The 19616-nt window shown below is 42.6% G+C and overlaps 1 protein-coding gene across 1 annotated transcript in view; it reads left to right on the top strand.

The window, feature by feature from the left end:
* The window catches only part of LOC140544380 (carbohydrate sulfotransferase 15-like), a 53209-nt gene that overhangs the window by 28495 nt on the left and 5098 nt on the right, over positions 1–19616 (top strand). Inside the window, exon 2 of the mRNA XM_072667903.1 lies at positions 13911–14252. Within this exon, the coding sequence (XP_072524004.1) occupies positions 13978–14252 (275 nt within the window). The 5' untranslated portion in view covers positions 13911–13977. The remainder of the gene's footprint in view (positions 1–13910; positions 14253–19616) is intronic.

Genomic DNA, 19616 nt, shown 5'->3' with positions numbered 1-19616 from the left:
TATATGGACAAAAGTATTGGGACACACCTCTTAATCCTCATAAAAGTGAATTCAGGTGTCTGATTCAGTCTCATGACCACAGCTGTATAAATCCAGCCTCTAGTCCTGCAGTCTGTCTTTCCTCCACACATCAGTGAAAGAACGGGAGGTTCTAAAGAGCTCACTGAACTCCAGCGTGGTTCTGTATGTAATAGGAGACACCGCTGCACCAACAACAACAAGTCAGCTGGTGAAATCTCCTCCCTCCTAGATCTTCCTCCATCAGCTGTGAGTGGTGTTATTATTGAACAGTGGAAGAGTTTAGGAGGAACAGCTCACAGAGAGCAGCTCAGCCACCGAGTGTCTGTCAGACCACGTAAAGTTACAGAGCGGGGTCAGGGCCGAGTGCTGAGCTCAGAGCAGAGTGCAGAAAAGCCTCCAACTGACTCAGTAACTGCAGCAGAGCTCCAGACCTGCTGCTGCTGCTGGTAGAGCTGCAGAGAGGGACCAGCTCCATATTAATGACTATGGGTTTAGAATGGGACGACATAAAAGCTCCTGTAGGTGGAATAGAGTGGAGGTGTCCCAATACTAAACATGTTAAACATGTGTTTAGGAAGACAGTGTAAGTGCGATAATGACTTGTGCAGGCTGTCCTAGAAGCCACATAATTATTTTCATCCTCTGGATCCCAAAGGAATCTCCGCTCTGGATAAAAATGAGGAGTGGAAATGAACAACGTGTGATGGTCGGCCCACGCAGCCCTTTGATCGGCTGTTTCCATTTCCTGTCTGGTCCATTTCTTCTCAATCATTTGAGGTGTTTTCATTTCACAGGATGCATTATCTGTGTTTTGATTAAACCGACATTATATATGATTTTCTTTCTGCAACACTGAGCTTCCATCACGTTTAGACCTCAGCAGAACAGCTCTTCTCCTGCTTACCAGATGTTGCAGATGTTGGATGGACTGAGTGGAGCTCCATCATCACTCCAGAGACCACAGTTCCACTGCTCCACAGCTCAATAGGTCATGATTCTTCTGATTCTTCTGTTGGAGTAACTGTCTCTACTGTCCAGAGAAGAAGACTTTCTACTAGATTTTGGAGGAGGAGCATTGCTGTAAGGATTTGATTGCATTCTGCAAGATCAGGATGCTGGATGGAGCTCCTCCACCATCATTCCAGAGAACACAGTTCTTCCACTGCTCCACAGCTCCTCAATGCTGGGGGGCTTTATACCCCTCTAGCCCACGCCTGGCATTATTAGGCAGCATGGAGCCAATAGGGTCATGATGTTGATCTGCTCCAGAGAGTCCTATTCTATTGGCAGTACTTCTTCTCTACAGGGACTAGACAAGCTGTGTGTGCATTTGCACATCTGTGTCAGCAATGGGTGCAGCTTAAAGTAGCTGAATGCATTCATTAGGAGGGGTGTCCACAAACTTTTAGGCATTTAGTGAATAATGGAGTTGCTTCTAAACTGGTAACCAGGCCTGGAGGCTGCAGTAAGTTGGAGCTGTTTATTTAATCCGTGTTTTGGTTGATCGCTCTCCTTTATTCCAGCCCGCAGGGATCTGAAGCCTCTTGCAGGTGTTCCTTAAACACACACTTCACTTAATTGATTAATTACAAGCCTCTCTGAGCTTATTACTCAAACCAGGCGTTCCCGTGTTTAATGAATAGGAGCGGAAGCGGCTCTGCGCTGTGGCCTCTGACACAGAGGAGCGCTGCGCTGAGAATAAAGTAGGAGGTCTAAACTTTACAGCTTAAATATTCAGGAGGTGTAGAAGTGCATGGCGGCGGGGTCTCATTAGCAGGCCCGGGACGGCCGTGATTAATGAAACGGGCTGATTTACCGGCGCTTCTCCCTGACTCTGAAGGTCCTCTGTGTACTATTGTTCCTGTGAAGTGACTTCATATGAATTTGATAAAGGAACAAAAGCAGAGGCACAGCTGGATCCTCCGTTATTAATGCTGTGTGTTTAAAGCGCCAGAGGACTGCAGAACTAGGACAGAACCGCCCCAAATCCCAGAGTGTGTCTGGACTGCAAAAGCTAACGAACATCCGCCAAGGATCCCTATTGGAGATTGTGACTGTCTTTATTGAGGAACCGGTCACATCTCATATCTCCTGTCTCACATCTCGGCTCTGAAGCCATAACGAGAACTGAAAGTTGTGGGTGTGAAATTCATATTACATCATGTGATCTTTCATGCTTTTTTTTTGTTGCCTTATGCAATTTTCCCACGAACAGACTGACGGCCTTCATCTTGAGGCGTCTCTCATTTCGAATAAAGTGGATAAAATGGATTTAATTTTGGCAGTAAGGCACACAGATCCCTCAGCATTTCCCATCTAATTGACACCACTCCCACACTGATGAGCTCCATAAATACAGAGATTTAAATAGTTGAGACTGAAATTCTGAGCAGTTTTCACTTCCAAATTCCAACTATTGTAGCTCAGACACTGACACTGACCTTCCTTCACGTTCAGACCAGCTCTTCTTCTGCTTACCAACATAGATAGGGTCTGGATTAAAGCTCTGAGTGATCCAGTAGATCCCAGACAGTGTGTAGACACCTGCCCCCGATTGAAAGGTAGTAACAGCATCTGCTCTTCTGAGAAGGCCTTACAGCAGATGTTGCAGATGTTGGATGGTCATCCCAAAGGTACTGGATGGAACTCCATCATCACTCCAGAGACCACAGCTCCACTGCTCCACAGCTCAATGGGTCATGTGATAACAGCTGCTCCAGAGTGTCCCATTCTATTGGCTCTTTCGACTTCTCTACACTATATGGGCAAAAGTATTGGGACACCTGCTCATTCATTGTTTCTTCTGAAATGAAGTCTATTATTAAGGGTTTCTCCTGCTTCTGTTGGAGTAACTGTCTCTACTGTCCAGAGATGAAGACTTTCTACTAGATTCTGGAGGAGGAGCATTGCTGTGAGGATTTGATTGCGTTCTGCAAAGTCAGGATGTTGGATGATCACCACCCCACCTCATCCCAAAAGTACTGGATGGAGATCCACCACCATCATTCCAGAGACCACAGTTCTTCCACTGCTCCACAGCTCAATGGGTCATGTGATAACAGCTGCTCCAGAGCTCCCCATTCTATTGGGAGATATTTACCGAGATTTAAATAGTTAAGACTGGAATTCTGTTTTCACTTCCAAACAAATTCCAACTATTTTATATTTTATAGAGCAGATATTTTATTTAACTCTATGTAAGTTTCTCACCTTTAGCTTTGAATATTCCCATTTATTCCCATGGTAAATTTCCCAGAATTATGCAACCCTAGTCCTATCTAACAAATCTAGAATCTGTGTGATATTGCATAATTGAATAATTGATATTGAGTAAAATTTTGAAGGGGCTTAGAATAGCTCAGCTGTCTAATGTGCTACACTATGACCAGGGGGTCGCAATACCATTCGAAAGACTCTCCAGGTAGATGGCGCTCTCTCCCCTAATTAAGACAAGAAAACCATATTTATCATTTGTGACACAGATGGAAATTGCCTTCTGCTTTTATCCCATCCGTGCAGTGAAACACACACACTGGACAGTGGACAGAGCAGTGGGGGAGCAGAGAGGGTGAAGGGTCTTGCTCAAGGGCCCAACAGTGGCAGCTTGCCGAGCCCCAAGTATCGAACCCACAACCCTGTCATTAACAGCCCGGAGCTCTAATTGCTGAGCCACCACTGCCCCCACATCAGATGTCTGATAGCTGATGTGGTCTACCAGACGCTGCATCAGCGACAGTTAGAAAAGAAGTGGTGGCTTCTCTTCATCAGAGGAGACATGTGTGAAGTCCTTGCCCTCCCATTGCTCGTGCTAGGAGGAGCTACGAACAGGTGGGTTAATCGGCAGAACCTCCAGAACCTCCTAAACTCTAGCCCAAAGATCTGAGAGTTCTTACAGTCTCCTCCCACGTTATCTGAGCTCACTTATGTGGATTTCAAAATGACAAAATGAAACTGCACAACATAATGTCATGTGACCTGTTTTGAATCGTGTGTCGTGACCAGGTTTCTTTTATATTGGCACATTTTCTAGTAGAGTTATGAAAGAACTGGATTTTGGTTGGAGCAACAAGCCTGAAGCCCCACCTCCTTTCAGTCTGAACTTGAGGTCTGAGGTTCTTTAGTTTGAAACTGTGGAGGAATCTCTTAAACTGCTCTGAGGAACCTTCAATAAAGGTTTTTAGAAGAAAAAGGTTCCTCAAAGCACCTTTAGAGCATCCTCAGCAGTTTCAAACAGAAGAACCTCCAAAAGCTGTGTGTTACATCACCTCCATCTAAAGATGTAGCCACAGACTAAAGCGCTAGACCAAGGCTGTGGTCATTAATTATTTACATTGCTTGATTATCTGCTTGGAGATTTCAACACCACTTTTTAGAATTGTCCTTTCTAACACCAAGCCGTCTGTCAGTGTCCAGGACCCCCAGAGAGCTTAACTGTCCTTTCTCTCTGTGTGGGACGGACGGTTCTTCCTCCCCATCTGCCCCATCACTCAGCTTGGGCAGTGCCAGCCAGCACAGGCGTCTGTTAGTCTGTTAGGTACACAGTTTAAATAAGTCAATAAATAAAGATCACACCATGTGCCCTCATCCTAGGGGAAGTCCTAGATAGTGGGTGGGGGACTGGAAATGACTAACCTGAGGAGCAATTTCAGAATTTTTCTCTGGAATTGAAACTTCCGCCCTCATTTTTTTGAGTTGTCCTCATTTTTCCTACAGCTCCAGAGTGTCCTACTGAGCTGAAAACTGTGAGAATCTGTGGAATGACCTTTACTCCAGATTGATGCTGGTTTATCTTAAAGAAAGTCTCCAGTCATGTTCTTCTGTGAAGTGAGGTGGAGGGAGGTGTCCACCAAGTTTCAGAACTGTGATTAATCACAGTCTGTTACTCAGAATATTTCCCTATAATTCCTCTGTCAGAGCTGTGTGTGTTTTTTTCTTGCTGTGAGTCGGTGGTCATATTTATTAGAAATCTAAGAAAGCGAAGTTTACTGTAAGTTGCTTCTGACATTACTAATCATTCTCTGATTGGCTGTTGTGTTCAGTCTGTCAGCCCTCAGACAGTCTGTACTGTAGTTACTATTGTACAGTATTAAAGGATTGTATTAATTTGTCCATTCTTTAGGTATTTTAATATTTTAATGTTAATTGGTTTGTTTTAATTAGGTTTGTTTTATTGTGATCATCATGAGACGTGCATTAACCCCCCCCCCCCCCCCCAAAAAAAAAAAAAAAAAAAAAATCTGCACCAGAATCAGATAACTAACCAATCAGCAGTCCCTGGGCAGGTAAACATTAACACTAAGACACCGAACACAGAATCGCAGATACAAGTCATGTATTGATTACTATGGATGAGTATGGATTGGTATGGATGGGTCTTGTGTTGATGGGTATGGAATGTTATGGATGGGTATAGAGGAGAATGGATGGGTTTGGATCGGTATGGGTAATCACAGGTGAGCATGGATGGGTATAGATGAGCATAGATGGGTATAGATGGGTATGGATGGGTATAGATGGGTATAGAAGAATCAGGATGACTTTAGATGGGTATGGATGAGCTCAATGGGTTTGGATTAGTATAGATGGGCATAGATGGGTATAGATGAATATAGGGGAGTTTGGAAGGATATGGATTAGTATGGATAATTAGGTGGGTATAGATGAGCATAGATGACTTTAGATGGGTATGGATGGTATAGATGAGTATGGATGGGTATAGATAAGCATGGATGGGGTAGGGTGTGGTATTGATTACTATGGATGGCTTTAGATGGGTATGGATGGCTTTAGATGGGTATGGATGGGTATAGATGAGTTTGGATGAGTATAGATGGGTATAGATGACTTTAGATGGGTATGGATGGGTATAGATGAGTTTGGATGAGTATAGATGGGTATAGATGACTTTAGATGGGTATAGATGGCTTTAGATGGGTATGGATGGCTTTAGATGGGTATGGATGAGCTTTATGGGTTTGGATTAGTATGGATGGGTATAGAAGAGAATGCATAGATTGGTATGGATTGGTTGGGACAGGTATGGATGGGTATGAATGGCTGTTGATAGCCGTCTGTATGGGTGGGTACAAATGAGTATGGACAGGAGTGCTAGTAGTAGAAGTAGTTCGAGTAGGACTGAGACTTTTTGGTTCTAATCTGAAGTGAAAAATAGCTCATTATAAAGCAGTGTTAATGTTATATATGTATTGAAATATTACACATTGATATCTTACCACTTTTATTAATATGAGTTACATTTTGAATTCATTCAGTATTGACAGGTTAGTTGGTCATGTTTGTTTTGATGAAGAAAACAACTGTAATCTAATCGTATTTAGATGATGGAATGTGTACTCTTCTACCTACAGACACTCTGTACTCTGAAGTGGACTGAAAGGTTAGCACCTGCTCTTGTACACGGTTCCTCTGGTTCTGTCAGTGAACTATACATGAGAATTAAGTCGACACTGTTAGATGAGTGTATCGCCTGCAGGGCGCTAAGAGGGTTAATCCTGAATTCTGTTTCCATTCATTTATTTTACGCTTGACTGGGGAATAGTTTTCTGACTTGCTGTTTAATTTACTGGACTGAACACACTGCACATCAGTGTTTCCACGCCAGAGTTCCCATGATTCAACACCATGATTAATACGAGTTGAAACAGGTGTGCTGGTTTTGGGGAAATACAGAACTCGGCTCTGCTGGATTTCAGTTACACATGAAATCTCTTTATCTGTGACCTTTTTATAGTTTGGGTTCAGAGCATGATTAGGTTATTTTGCTTTACTTCCACCACCTTCACTCCAGGACTACAGTCTACAACATGAAAGTATTGTGACACCTTTATAGACATGAATATAGAGTTGGTCCTCTTTTGCAGTTCTAACAGCTTCCACTCTTCTGGAAAGGCTTTTGAAAAGATATTGGAATGTGTTGGTGGCATACAGTAGCAGTGGCAGTAGTAGCAGTAGTAGTAGCAGTAGTAGCAGTAGTAGTAGTAGTAGTAGTAGCAGCAGTAGTAGTAACAGTAGTAGTAGTAGTAGTAGTAGTAGCAGTAGTAGTAGCAGTAGTAGCAGTAGTAGTAGTAGTAGTAGTAGCAGCAGTAGTAGTAACAGTAGTAGTAGTAGTAGTAGTAGTAGCAGTAGTAGCAGTAGTAGCAGCAGTAGTAGTAACAGTAGTAGTAGTAGCAGCAGTAGTAGCAGTAGTAGTAGTAGTAGTAGCAGCAGTAGTAGTAACAGTAGTAGTAGTAGCAGTAGTAGTAGTAGCTTGCCGAGCCCGGGAATCGAACCCACAACCCTGTTATCGATATCCCGGCGCTCTAACCGCTGAGCCACCACTGCCCCTACTACTACTACCACCACCTATTCTACTACTACTACTACTACTACCACCACCAATTCTACTACCACTACCACTACTACCACCACCTATACTACCACTACTACTACTACCACCACCCATTCTACTACTACTACTACCACCACCCATTCTACTACTACTACTACCACCACCTATTCTACTACTACTACTACTATTACCACCACCAATTCTACTACCACTACCACTACTACCACCACCTATACTACCACTACTACTACTACCACCACCCATTCTACTACTACTACTACCACCACCTATTCTACTACTACTACTACTACTACCACTACCACTACTACCACCACCTATACTACCACTACTACTACTACCACCTATTCTACTACTACTACTACTACTACCACCACCACCTATACTACTACTACTACTACTACCACCACCTATTCTACTACTACTACTATTACCACCACCTATACTACTACTACTACTACCACCACCTATTCTACTACCACTACCACTACTACTACTACCACCACCTATACTACTACTGCTACTACTACTACTACCACCACCTATACTACTACTACTACCACCACCTATTCTACTACTACTACTACCACCACCTATACCACTACTACTACTACTACTACCACCACCTATTCTACTACCACTACCACTACTACCACCACCTATACTACTACTACTACTACTACCACCACCTATTCTACTACTACTACTACTACCACCACCTATACTACTACTACTACTACTACCACCACCTATACCTATACAGTAGTATAGGTGGTGGTAGTAGTAGTAGTATAGGTGGTGGTGGTAGTAGTAGTAGTAGAATAGGTGGTGGTAGTAGTAGCAGTAGTAGTATAGGTGGTGGTAGTAGTAGTAGTAGTATAGGTGGTGGTAGTAGTAGTAGTAGTAGAATAGGTGGTGGTAGTAGTAGTATAGGTGGTGGTAGTAGTGGTAGTGGTAGTAGAATAGGTGGTGGTAGTAGTAGTAGTAGTAGTGGTATAGGTGGTGGTAGTAGTAGTAGTAGAATAGGTGGTGGTAGTAGTAGTAGTAGCAGTAGTAGTATAGGTGGTGGTAGTAGTAGTAGTGGTATAGGTGGTGGTGGTGGTAGTAGTAGTAGTATAGGTGGTGGTGGTGGTGGTAGTAGTAGTAGTAGTATAGGTGGTGGTGGTAGTAGTAGTAGTAGTAGTGGTATAGGTGGTGGTAGTAGTAGTAGTGGTATAGGTGGTGGTGGTAGTAGTAGTGGTATAGGTGGTGGTGGTAGTAGTAGTGGTATAGGTGGTGGTGGTAGTAGTAGTAGTAGTAGTAGTAGTATAGGTGGTGGTGGTAGTAGTAGTAGTAGTAGTGGTATAGGTGGTGGTGGTAGTAGTAGTAGTAGTAGTGGTATAGGTGGTGGTGGTAGTAGTAGTAGTAGTATGGTAATGTGAGCAGTGCGGTGTTTATAGAGAGTATGCACAGTTGGTACCTTCAGTTGGACTGAGTTGCTGCAGTGTTTATTAGAGAAACTGCTGAACCCGAACGGAACCAATCGACTATCTGCTCCAGCTAAAGGCAGCAGGACCCGACAGCGATCCATCCACATCACTGTAGAACTACGGTGGGCTTGTTTCCCACTGTTATCAGAGCATGACATCACCTCTCAGTGATCTACAGTCTGTTAGTGTCTCTGTTCTGGAGCTTTCTGCAGCCTTTTTGCCACCCAGTGGGCGTGGCTGCAGTGTCTCCCACCCCCAGAGTTCTGCTCAGATCTAAAGGCTCATTCCTGGATCTCCGCTACATCAACATCATCTGACCCATGGCCAGAACTGGACCCCTGCTGGAGAGGAGGGGCTCTCTTTTATCTGCTTTCTGCTTGAGGTCTGTATTAGTAAGGCCATTTTCTGATAGGCTAATCCCTCCACCGGTGTTTGGTATCTGTTGTCTGTCCGTCTGTCCGGCTCAGACAGGCCTGCATGGTTTATCTCCATTCACACACTGTTGGAGCTCACCTGTAATCTGGGATTAGGACCTGTGAAGGTGGAGGAATGCTCCACTGCTCACTGCTGACCTACCTCATGTAAAGAATGCACTCAGCTACTTAAGTCCTACCTGTTGCTGACACAGATGTGCAAATGCACACACACAGCTTGTCTAGTCCCTGTAGAGAAGAAGTACTGCCAATAGAATAGGACTCTCTGGAGCAGATCAACATCATGACCCTATTGGCTCCATGCTGCCTAATGCCAGGCGTGGGCTAGAGGGGTATAAAGCCCCCCAGCATTGAGGAGCTGTGGAGCAGTGGAAGAGCTGTGTTCTCTGGAATGATGGTGGAGGAGCTCCATCCAGTACTTTTGGGATGAGTTGGGGATGATGAGGTGGGGTGGTGATCATCATCCAACATCCTGACCTCACTAACATTCTTGTCGCTGAATGCAATCCTACAATCCTCACAGCAGTGCTCCTCCTCCAGAATCTAGTAGAAAGTCTTCTTCTGTGGACAGTAGAGACAGTTACTCCAACAGAGGCAGGATCAGCTCTTTACAATGACCTTGATTTCAGCAGGTTTCCATATAGTCATGTGATTTTAAGAGATGGTTGCTATGTTGTTTCTAAGTGCTTGATAAATGAGTGCTGTGGTGATACCAGGTGGTTGCTATAGTGTTGGTTAGTGATGGCTAAACTCTTTCTTGGTGGTTGCTAGGCAGTTGCTATAGTATCCCAAGTGGGTGGAGGGAAGAATCGGTTTGAGCTCATATCTCCAATCCATCAACAAACAAAGCAGGAAAGAAATAGACGAGCCCAGAGCCCAGAGCCGCTGTCTTCGGCTCCTAACTGGACCCGGGTGCTGAAAGTCAGGAGCGCCTCTGGACTTGGGCGATGCGCTGCTCTCCAACAGCAAGGCACGCGGGATTCAAGTTTAAGATGCAGGAGTGCTTAATGCATCAAACCAAAGGGAACGGGTTCTCTGGGTTCCACCACTATCAGACAAACAGACAAACTCTTTCTTGGTGGTTGCTAGGCGGTTGCTATAGTATCCCAAGTGGGTGGAGGGGTGTCTCAGGTGTTGCTAGGATGTTGCAAAGTGGTTGCTGTGGTACCCCATGTGCTTGGTTGAGTGTAACTAGTGTATTTGGATCTTCAGGTTAAAGGAAGGGTGTTTACAGGTCTGCATCACCCAGTCAGACCCAACAACCTGGAGCTGGAATGGTGTCGAGATCTCCACAAGGCAAACATCCCACGGAAAAAAAACTATGAAAATCAAACAAAGAATAATAATAATAATAATAATAATAATAATAGTCATCATTATTATTATTATTATTGTTGTTGTTGTTGTTGTTGTTGTTAAATATGTCGCTAATAATTCTGAACTTGCACTCCAAAGGGTTTTAGAAAGAAGAAAGAAAGTGAAGGAATAATACTTAGAGATGCACCGATTCCACTTTTTCCATTCCGATTTTGAAGTATCTGCCGATACGGAGTACTGATACCAGCTCTGACTTAAATGCCTGATAGAGGCTCTAAATCCTGATGTTTATAGAGTTCCAGTTGTTATAGCCTGTACTTTTTTATATCTGATCCCTAATAAGATCTAATAAGCTTGAAAGAGCTGCGTTTACTGGTTGAGGAACAGCACATTAGAACTAAAATGATACAAATGGCCACAGTGCAGAAACACGGGCGGGGAGGGAAACAGAATCCGGCTCAGCTTCACCAAACAGCTTTTAACTGGGCAGTAATTCACCTCCAGGTTCTGGACTCTGTAACAAGCTGCTGAACTTAAAGTGTGTGTTAGTCTTTCAGCAAGCTGCTGAAACTCAGAACCAGCCAAACACCACATAGAAACAGAAAGTGATAAAAGTTCCGGTAAACGTCTGTTTATTAGTATTAACTATGTATGACTGGCTTTTACTGGTTGTTTAAACAAAGTATGCAAATAAAAATATTGTGTAAAAAAGAAAAAGAAAAAAAAAACTAAAAAAAACCCACCATAGTGTGTGTAAGTGCAAACCTTGGTGCTGATATTGATACACTAATAGTAATAATAGTAATAATAATAATAGTAATAGTATTAATAATAATAATAATAGTAGTAGTAATAATAATAATAATAATAATAACAATAATTATTATATTATAATAATAATAGTAATAATAAAATTAATAGTAGTAATAATAATGGTAGTACTAATAAGATTAAATAGTAGAAGTAAAATTAATAATAATAGTAATAATAATAATAAGAAGAAGAAGAATAACAACAACAATCATCATCATCATCATAGTAGTAATAATAATGGTGGAGCTTCCACCAAATGCCAGGATTGTGTACTGTGAGCTGGTTCTAGTCGAAGCTGCAGGTGTAGAGTCCAGTGTGGTGGTGGTGAAGGGTGGGGGTGCAGAGGCTGGGAGGCCGGTTATTAGCAGCTCTAATGAAGGCTGGCTTTGTCAGATGATTGAATTCCTGATGAAGGGCAGCAGATAGCCCCCCACTGTTTGCTCAAGTCATGCAATTACAGCACATCTATCTGCTTCAGACAGTGTGTGTGTGTGTGTGTGTGTGTGTGTGTGTGTGTGTGTGTGTGTGTGCGCGTGTGTATATGTATATGTTAAGGTTTCTGTATGGAGGTGGTAGAGTAACACTACAGGATTTTACACTAATATGACTCTATGGGTTCTGCAGTGTTACACAGCAGTTCTGGAGAGAGGTTCTCCTCCTGCAGCTCCACCACCAAACCTCCATAGTGCAGAAGCAGCAGCAGCGCTCCGGCCCGGAGTGGGAATGATGGAGACGCCCTTCTCCCTGATCCAGACAGTGGAGCATCAGCATGATCCTGAAGCTGCTGGTTTACGGGACAGCTGGAACAGGGTGACTGAATATGCAGTGCCCAATGTTTAACCTGCTCTAACCGCTGAACCGCTGCTTGGCTCAGACTCAGCACTTTGGCAGGATGTGAGCGACATCCTAAAGACGGCCCATCTGCTTACACAACTTAGCTCATCAAGCTTAGAAATCTAATGACTCATGCCTCTTTACACACTGCGTCGCTCTGAGGGGCGCTAACGGGGGATATAAAGAGCGCTGTGACTCCAGAAAGCTGGGGAGATCCTCCTGAGTGCTGCTGGGTGTGTGCTCAGACAGCGCTGTAGGCTGGCGTGCGGGCAGCAGTGGGTCAGAAGGGTCTAATCCGCTGTCTCAGAAACACACGTCCCGGGTGTTATTAGGTGCAGTGAAGGTGAGTGTGGTCTGGATATCTGTGGTGCTGATAACTGTGCAGGCTCCTGAACCGTTCTCAGAGAAACCACTCTACTGTCTTTACTAAGGGAGGGCAGTCTTCAGGGGTGGGCGATATGGCAATAATCTTAAAATATATAAACCATACACAGTACAGTTTAATATTTAGTGTTTCTGCAGTGACAGCACAACAGCACTGCATTTACAAGCAGCAGGTTTAAGAAGGTAAGTCGAGAAAATCAGCATCTGGGAAAAATAAATGACCAATCAGATGCTGAGCTTCTGTTATTTACTATGACTATCTTTTCCCTTTAGCCTTTTATGTTGATTGAATAATAATATTGAATAAGGATTGAATAATGTTGTTATAATACTCTTTAATTGTATTCTGCTTATTTCTCTACATTATTTTACTGCTTATTTATTGTGTTTTTATCAGAGAGGCACCAATCCGGCTTTTTCAGTTCCAATACCGATACATTAACTTTGCATATCGCTCGATACCCGATACCATTGCCATATAAACTGTATATCTCACCATGTGGGAGAGACATAAGGCATCAGGATTGACTTAACCATTACATTACTAACTTAATAAATAAATAAATATATATATATATATATATATATATATATATATATATATTAATTTTTGGCTTTTATTTATGTATTTATTTATTTATGAGTTTTTTTTACTTATGTTAGTCTATTTGAACAATTTTTTTTATTTACTTTTTTAATATTTTCACTCTGACATTATTGCTATTTTATTATAAATGCTATTATACTAATTATATAATTATTTTTTTATATAAGTATGAAATGTTATATGAATAAAAGTTAATATTATTATTATTATTGTTATTATTATTATTATTTTGTAATAGTAGCAGTAGTAATGATGTTCACTGGTTGTTTACAGGAGGTCTAAATGAGTGTCTTTATGATCCAGGCAGTGTTTCAGAGTGTTTCGTACTTCAGGCTTGTAGTGTATACTATATGTACTGTACTGTAAAGTACTGTAATGTACTGTATGTAATGTACTGTATGGTACTGTAATGTACTGTATGTACTGTAATGTACTGTATGGTACTGTAATGTACTGTACTATAATGTACTGTACTGTATGGTACTGTAATGTACTGTACTATAATGTACTGTATGTACTGTAATGTACTGTATGTACTGTACTGTGTGGTACTGTAATGTACTGTATGTACTGTACTATAATGTACTGTATGTACTGTAATGTACTGTATGTGCACGCGTGTTCTTCAGTTCTGCAGTGTTTCATAAAATCTGTCGTTCTTACAGGTAAACCTGCTGTTCCTGAGATCATGTAGTACGGTCAGCACTGTGGGCTCCCTCCTCACCCTCATGGATGAAGGTCCAGACCAACAGCGCCCCCTGCTCTGCCCGGCCCTGTCCCCACCCGGCCCACCTCCTCTCCGGCTCTGAGGTCAGCCTGCCTGGAGGGGTCATGGCCCACCTGCACTACAAATACAGCCTGCTCAGCTCAGAGGCCGAGGAGTACCGTAAGAGGCCTCTTCCACTGCAGGTATTCAGAATATCTAATATTTCATGTCCGTGCACAGCGTTGTTTCACGCCCACAGATTACAATATGGTAAACAGAGAAGGGCAAGAAAAGACAACCGGTGCACAGCTGGACGGTTTTAGAAGCGCAGTCTGTTATAAATGATGCCACAAAAAAGCGTCACTCTGTTACTGCACTGCTTTAAACCCAGGCCGCAGTTCAGCAGCGGACGTGACTGGAAATCAAAAGTCTTTAAAGGGGAAACTAAAACAGTCATGATCCCTCTGGCAGGTCTATTAGAGATATGGTGAAAATAGTATATCATGATATTTAAAGACATTTTAAACAGGGTTGTTTAAATACTCCCCTATGCTCAGTACAGTGATTATTATTATTATTATTATTATTATTATTATTATTATTATTATTATTAATAATAAACACGTCTAATTAAATAGGACCAGTTTCCTCTTTTTTATGGAAATGTGCAGCTGGTCAGTGTTCTGTAATCACTGATGATTTTCACAATATGCTCAGAAAAAGGATGTTGTGTATTGTGATACATTTTATGTGTATTTTATCAGATGTTTATGGTGGATGCGTATGGTGGTGGACGTGTGTGGTGGATGTGAATAGGGGATGCGTATGGTGGTTGTGGATGCGTCTGCGTGTGGTGGATGTGAATAGGGCTTGTGTGTGGTGGATGCGTATGGTGGATGAGGATGTATAAGGTGGATGCGGATGGTGGATGAGGATGTATAAGGTGGATGTGGATGCGTGTGGTGGATGCGGATGGTGGATGTGTATGCGTATGGTGGATAAGGATGTATAAGGTGGATGCGTATGGTGGATGAGGATGTATAAGGTGGATGCGTATGGTGGATGAGGATGTATAAGGTGGATGCGTATGGTGGATAAGGATGTATAAGGTGGATGCGTATGGTGGATAAGGATGTATAAGGTGGATGCGTATGGTGGATGAGACTGTATAAGGTGGATGCATATGGTGAATGAGGCTGTATAAGGTGTATGCGGATGGTGGATGAGGATGTATAAGGTGGATGCGTATGGTGGATAAGAATGTATAAGGTGTATGCGGATGGTGGATGAGACTGTATAAGGTGGATGCATATGGTGGATGAGACTGTATAAGGTGGATGCATATGGTGAATGAGGCTGTATAAGGTGGATGCATATGGTGAATGAGGCTGTATAAGGTGGATGCATATGGTGAATGAGGCTGTATAAGGTGTATGCGGATGGTGGATGAGGATGTATAAGGTGGATGCGTATGGTGGATGAGGATGTATAAGGTGGATGTGGATGCGTGTGGTGGTTGCATATTTTTCATGTGAGTAGGTGGGGCTAAACTGCTTAGGATAAATAGGTGAATACATGTCAATATGTTTGCTTTTATGACATCACAAAAACTAAAGGGATGTTTTACAGTGTAGCTTTCTTATGTGGACTGTGTGAATGTCTTAGTGTGGCAACAGTGTCACATATCCTCAGTTTATTCTAAATGTTTTTCACATAAATGGACAAAAGTATCGGGACACCTTCTCATTTATTCTTGCTTCTGAAATCAAAGGTATTAAAATAATCTTCTCAAATCTTCTGAGAATGCTCCTTACTGCTGCAGGCTGGGAATAACGTCTGTAAATGAATTGTTGTAGCTGAATTGTTGTAGCTGAACTATCGGGTGTGGTTCTTCTCCTAAGGAGTACCTGGCTTCATGATCCTTTCTGTGCTTCCTTGGAGCATTCAACAGCCGGCCGCACACTGAAAGAAGTGTCTACTGCTGCAGCCCAAGCCAAAGGTCATAGGATAATGATCTACGTTATTATATGAAAGTCTCAGAAACGCTCACAAACAGCCAATTACTTCACAGATGACGCGACAACGACAGCCACATTACTCTCCTAAATATAAAACCCAGCACTCTTCCATTATTAAACCAAGCGTCCTCTCCAGACAGCAAAGAGCCCATTAAGGCAGAGCCTGAGCACCAATTAGGCCGGTCAGGAGCCTTATATGTGACCCCATCAAAACTGCTGGCCCTGCTGTTTGGTGCTCTGCCACCTCAGCCCCCGCTGCAGTAAGGTTCAGAGATGTTGGCTGATAATAAGACAGATTTAGCTTCAGTGTTTCTTGCCAAGAAGGCCGTGCCAGAAGTGAGAGTGCCGGGGCTTTGGACTGACACTCGGGCGAATAAAACTGACAGACGTTATTAACATCAATATCCCTGACTGGAGCTTTGAGATAATTGCTATCGTTGAAGATTATCTCAGTAAGTTTCTTCTGTTGCTGTAAATATGACTGGCTTACCTTCTTGGCACTGTAAGCTCAGCTGTGCCGCAGTCTAATCGGCTAGAGTGGACGCCGCTTGTCCCGAGGCCAAGTGGCTAGGAGGAGGAAACTTTTTCAAGACTCTAGATCAGGAGTTCGCAAACTGTTTCCAGCAGAGGAACCATTACCGTGTGAAAAAAACCCTCACAGATTTATTATATGGCTGCTATTGGGACACACCTCTTAACCATTAAATTCATGTATTTGATTCAGTCCCGCTGCCACTACAGCTGTATAAATCCAGCCTCTAGCCCTGCAGTCTGTCTTTCCTCCACACATCAGTGAAAGAACGGGAGGTTCTGAAGAGCTCACTGAACTCCAGCGTGGTTCTGTATGTAATAGGAGACACCGCTGCACCAACTACAACAAGTCAGCTGGTGAAATCTCCTCCCTCCTAGATCTTCCTCCATCAGCTGTGAGTGGTGTTATTATTGAACAGTGGAAGAGTTTAGGAGGAACAGCTCACAGAGAGCAGCTCAGACACCGAGTGTCTGTCAGACCACGTAAAGTTACAGAGCGGGGTCAGGGCCGAGTGCTGAGCTCAGAGCAGAGTGCAGAAAAGCCTCCAACTGACTCAGTAACTGCAGCAGAGCTCCAGACCTGCTGCTGCTGCTGGTAGAGCTTAGAGCAAAGGGGGACCAGCTCCATATTAATAATGCCTATGGGTTTAGAATGGGATCTCATTAAAACTCCTGCATAGGTGTCCAAATACTTTTGTCCATATAGTGTGTGTGTGTGTGTGTTTATTTAATGGGAGCATGAGTTCTCCTCCAGTGATGTGCAGCATGTTGTGTGCATCACTGCTGGTGATGGTGGAGAGGGTTCTCCTCATTATTTGCTAGAACCTTAAATCAGGTTCTAGGTGGTCTACTGTCACCGTTTTCACTAAAACTAAAACTTATTGAAACTGTACTTAAACTATAGCTGATTGTAGTAGTTTTCCAGAGAGATGGGTGATGGTTGTTTTGACTCGTATATAAAAAATGTATAGAAATGTATTAAAAATAATAAACAAACACACAACAGTAATCCTGTAATACAGTGTGAGATGTTCTGTATTTGTTTCAGGTGTTATTTTTCCTAATAATCTTTACATTTCCTTGGTAAATTACAGTATTTGAGTTCTCTGAGTTTTTAACCTCATAAATGTTTATAATGGGAGTTTGTTGTTTCACTGAACACAACGAATGAGTACCGGCCCGGTGTCGCACCGCATCACTGCTGCTGTGAACACAGGGTTGCTCTCATAATTAACATCAGTTTCATATACCCTAAAATTGTCAAACTGTCACCAGACTATTCATAATTGGATTAAAATTAATAACAGAATAATAACTCTAGAGTTCAAAAGGTTAACGTTCGGAGTTCTGCCTCTGGGTAGCAGATAGCAGCACAACAGGTATAGATCAAATAGAATAAGATCAAATAGATCATAAAATATTGTCCGTATCGAGCAAAAACCTCTTTGTTTTGTTTATGGAGGTCCCATAATATTTCACAATATTTAAAGATATTTAAAGATAGTTTTAATGATGTATGATATTTATTGCAATATTTCGTCATATAGACAAAATGCACCAACAGCGTAAAATTTGTAAAACTGCTGTCCAAAAACTCTCCCGTACTATTATCTAGTACTGTACTAGCACTAGATTATCTAGTACTCCCGTAGATAATTAGTGCTCTTTAAGCACGGACGATATTGATGATACTCTAATAAAATTCCGAAATTTATCACAATATGATAAAGTATCGTCCTATTGCCCAGCTCTAGTCCCACCTCACAACTTCCAGGACTTAACGGATCTGCTGCTAATGTCTGAAGGTGCCCAGATACCACAGGGTGCTTTCAGAGGTCTTGTGGAGTCGATTCCTTGACCGGTCAGAGCTGTTCTGGTGCAGTGAGGTGAACCTACACAGTATTAGACTAGTGGTTTTAATGTTGTGGCTGATTAGTCAGATATCACGCTGCTGAATTGACCTGCCTGCACAAAACCTTGACCAAACCCAGCCGTCCTCTGTCCCTCAGATCAGCAGAGGGAGCGAGTCCTTCCTGTGGACTGGACGGGGTTTAAAGCACTGAGGCGTCTCTGTGCTTGTGTTAACTGTGGGAACCCTTTAAGCAGATCCCTCGTTCACCTGCTGTGAGGAGGAATCCCAGCTGAAGGGATGGACCTGGCTGTCAAACCGGAGATAAGCAGACCTGATGTGTCTGAAGATGTTGCTTCAGGGTTTTTTTGAGTCTTTGCAGTAAATCTGATTTGAGGAGCTGTTTCTCTCGTTAGAGAGCGCCGGGGCTTCGTTTACACTGCTGCGTGTCTTGATGCTTTTCAGCCATGCTGGAAATTCTGATGAAGGTTGAGCTTGGTGTCTGAAAAGCAACCAGTAAAAGTAGCGGCGATTCCAGTCTGACTGCATCCCTTCTATCAAACACATTCAACTACTTTAAGATGTGCAAATGCACACAGCTTGTCTAGTCCCTGTAGAGAAGAAGTACTGCCAATAGAATAGGACTCTCTGGAGCAGATCAACATCATGACCCTATTGGCTTCATGCTGCCTAATGCCAGGTGTGGACTAGAGGGGTATAAAGACCCCCAGCATTGAGGAGCTGTGGAGCAGTGGGAGAGCTGTGTTCTCTGGAATGATTGTGGAGGAGCTTCATCCAGTACTTTTGGGATAAGTTGGAGATGATGAGGTGGGGTGGTGATCATCATCAAACATCCTGACTATGGTTGGAAAATTCCGGTTCTTTTCAAAGTTGAGAAATTTACCATGAGAATTATCAATAGTTATGGGAATTGGAATAAAATGGGAATATTTTGGGCTAAAGATGAGAATCTTACATGCTAGCCTGCTGGTCTTGGTAAACGAGTCCCATTAAACTTTTCTGAGTCAGCAGATATTGAGCAACTGTGAGATTACACCTTGATTTAATATCTGCCTAAACGTTTCAGTGCTATAATAAAAATATGAACCTCATCAATAAAATATAGTCAATAATAGTCAATAAAAATATGAACCTCGTCAAAATATTACCTGACTTTAGGCAGTCCTTTGGTCCAAATGTGTGCTTTCATTTTGGTTTGCTTTGGTTTGTTTAGTTTACATTTTTGAAATATTCCCAAAGTTCCCGA

Source organism: Salminus brasiliensis, chromosome 22 (assembly GCF_030463535.1).
Source record: "Salminus brasiliensis chromosome 22, fSalBra1.hap2, whole genome shotgun sequence".
Lineage (NCBI taxonomy): Eukaryota > Metazoa > Chordata > Actinopteri > Characiformes > Bryconidae > Salminus > Salminus brasiliensis.
Note: the sequence above shows the minus strand (reverse complement) of the source record. Positions and strands in the feature narration are given on the sequence as shown.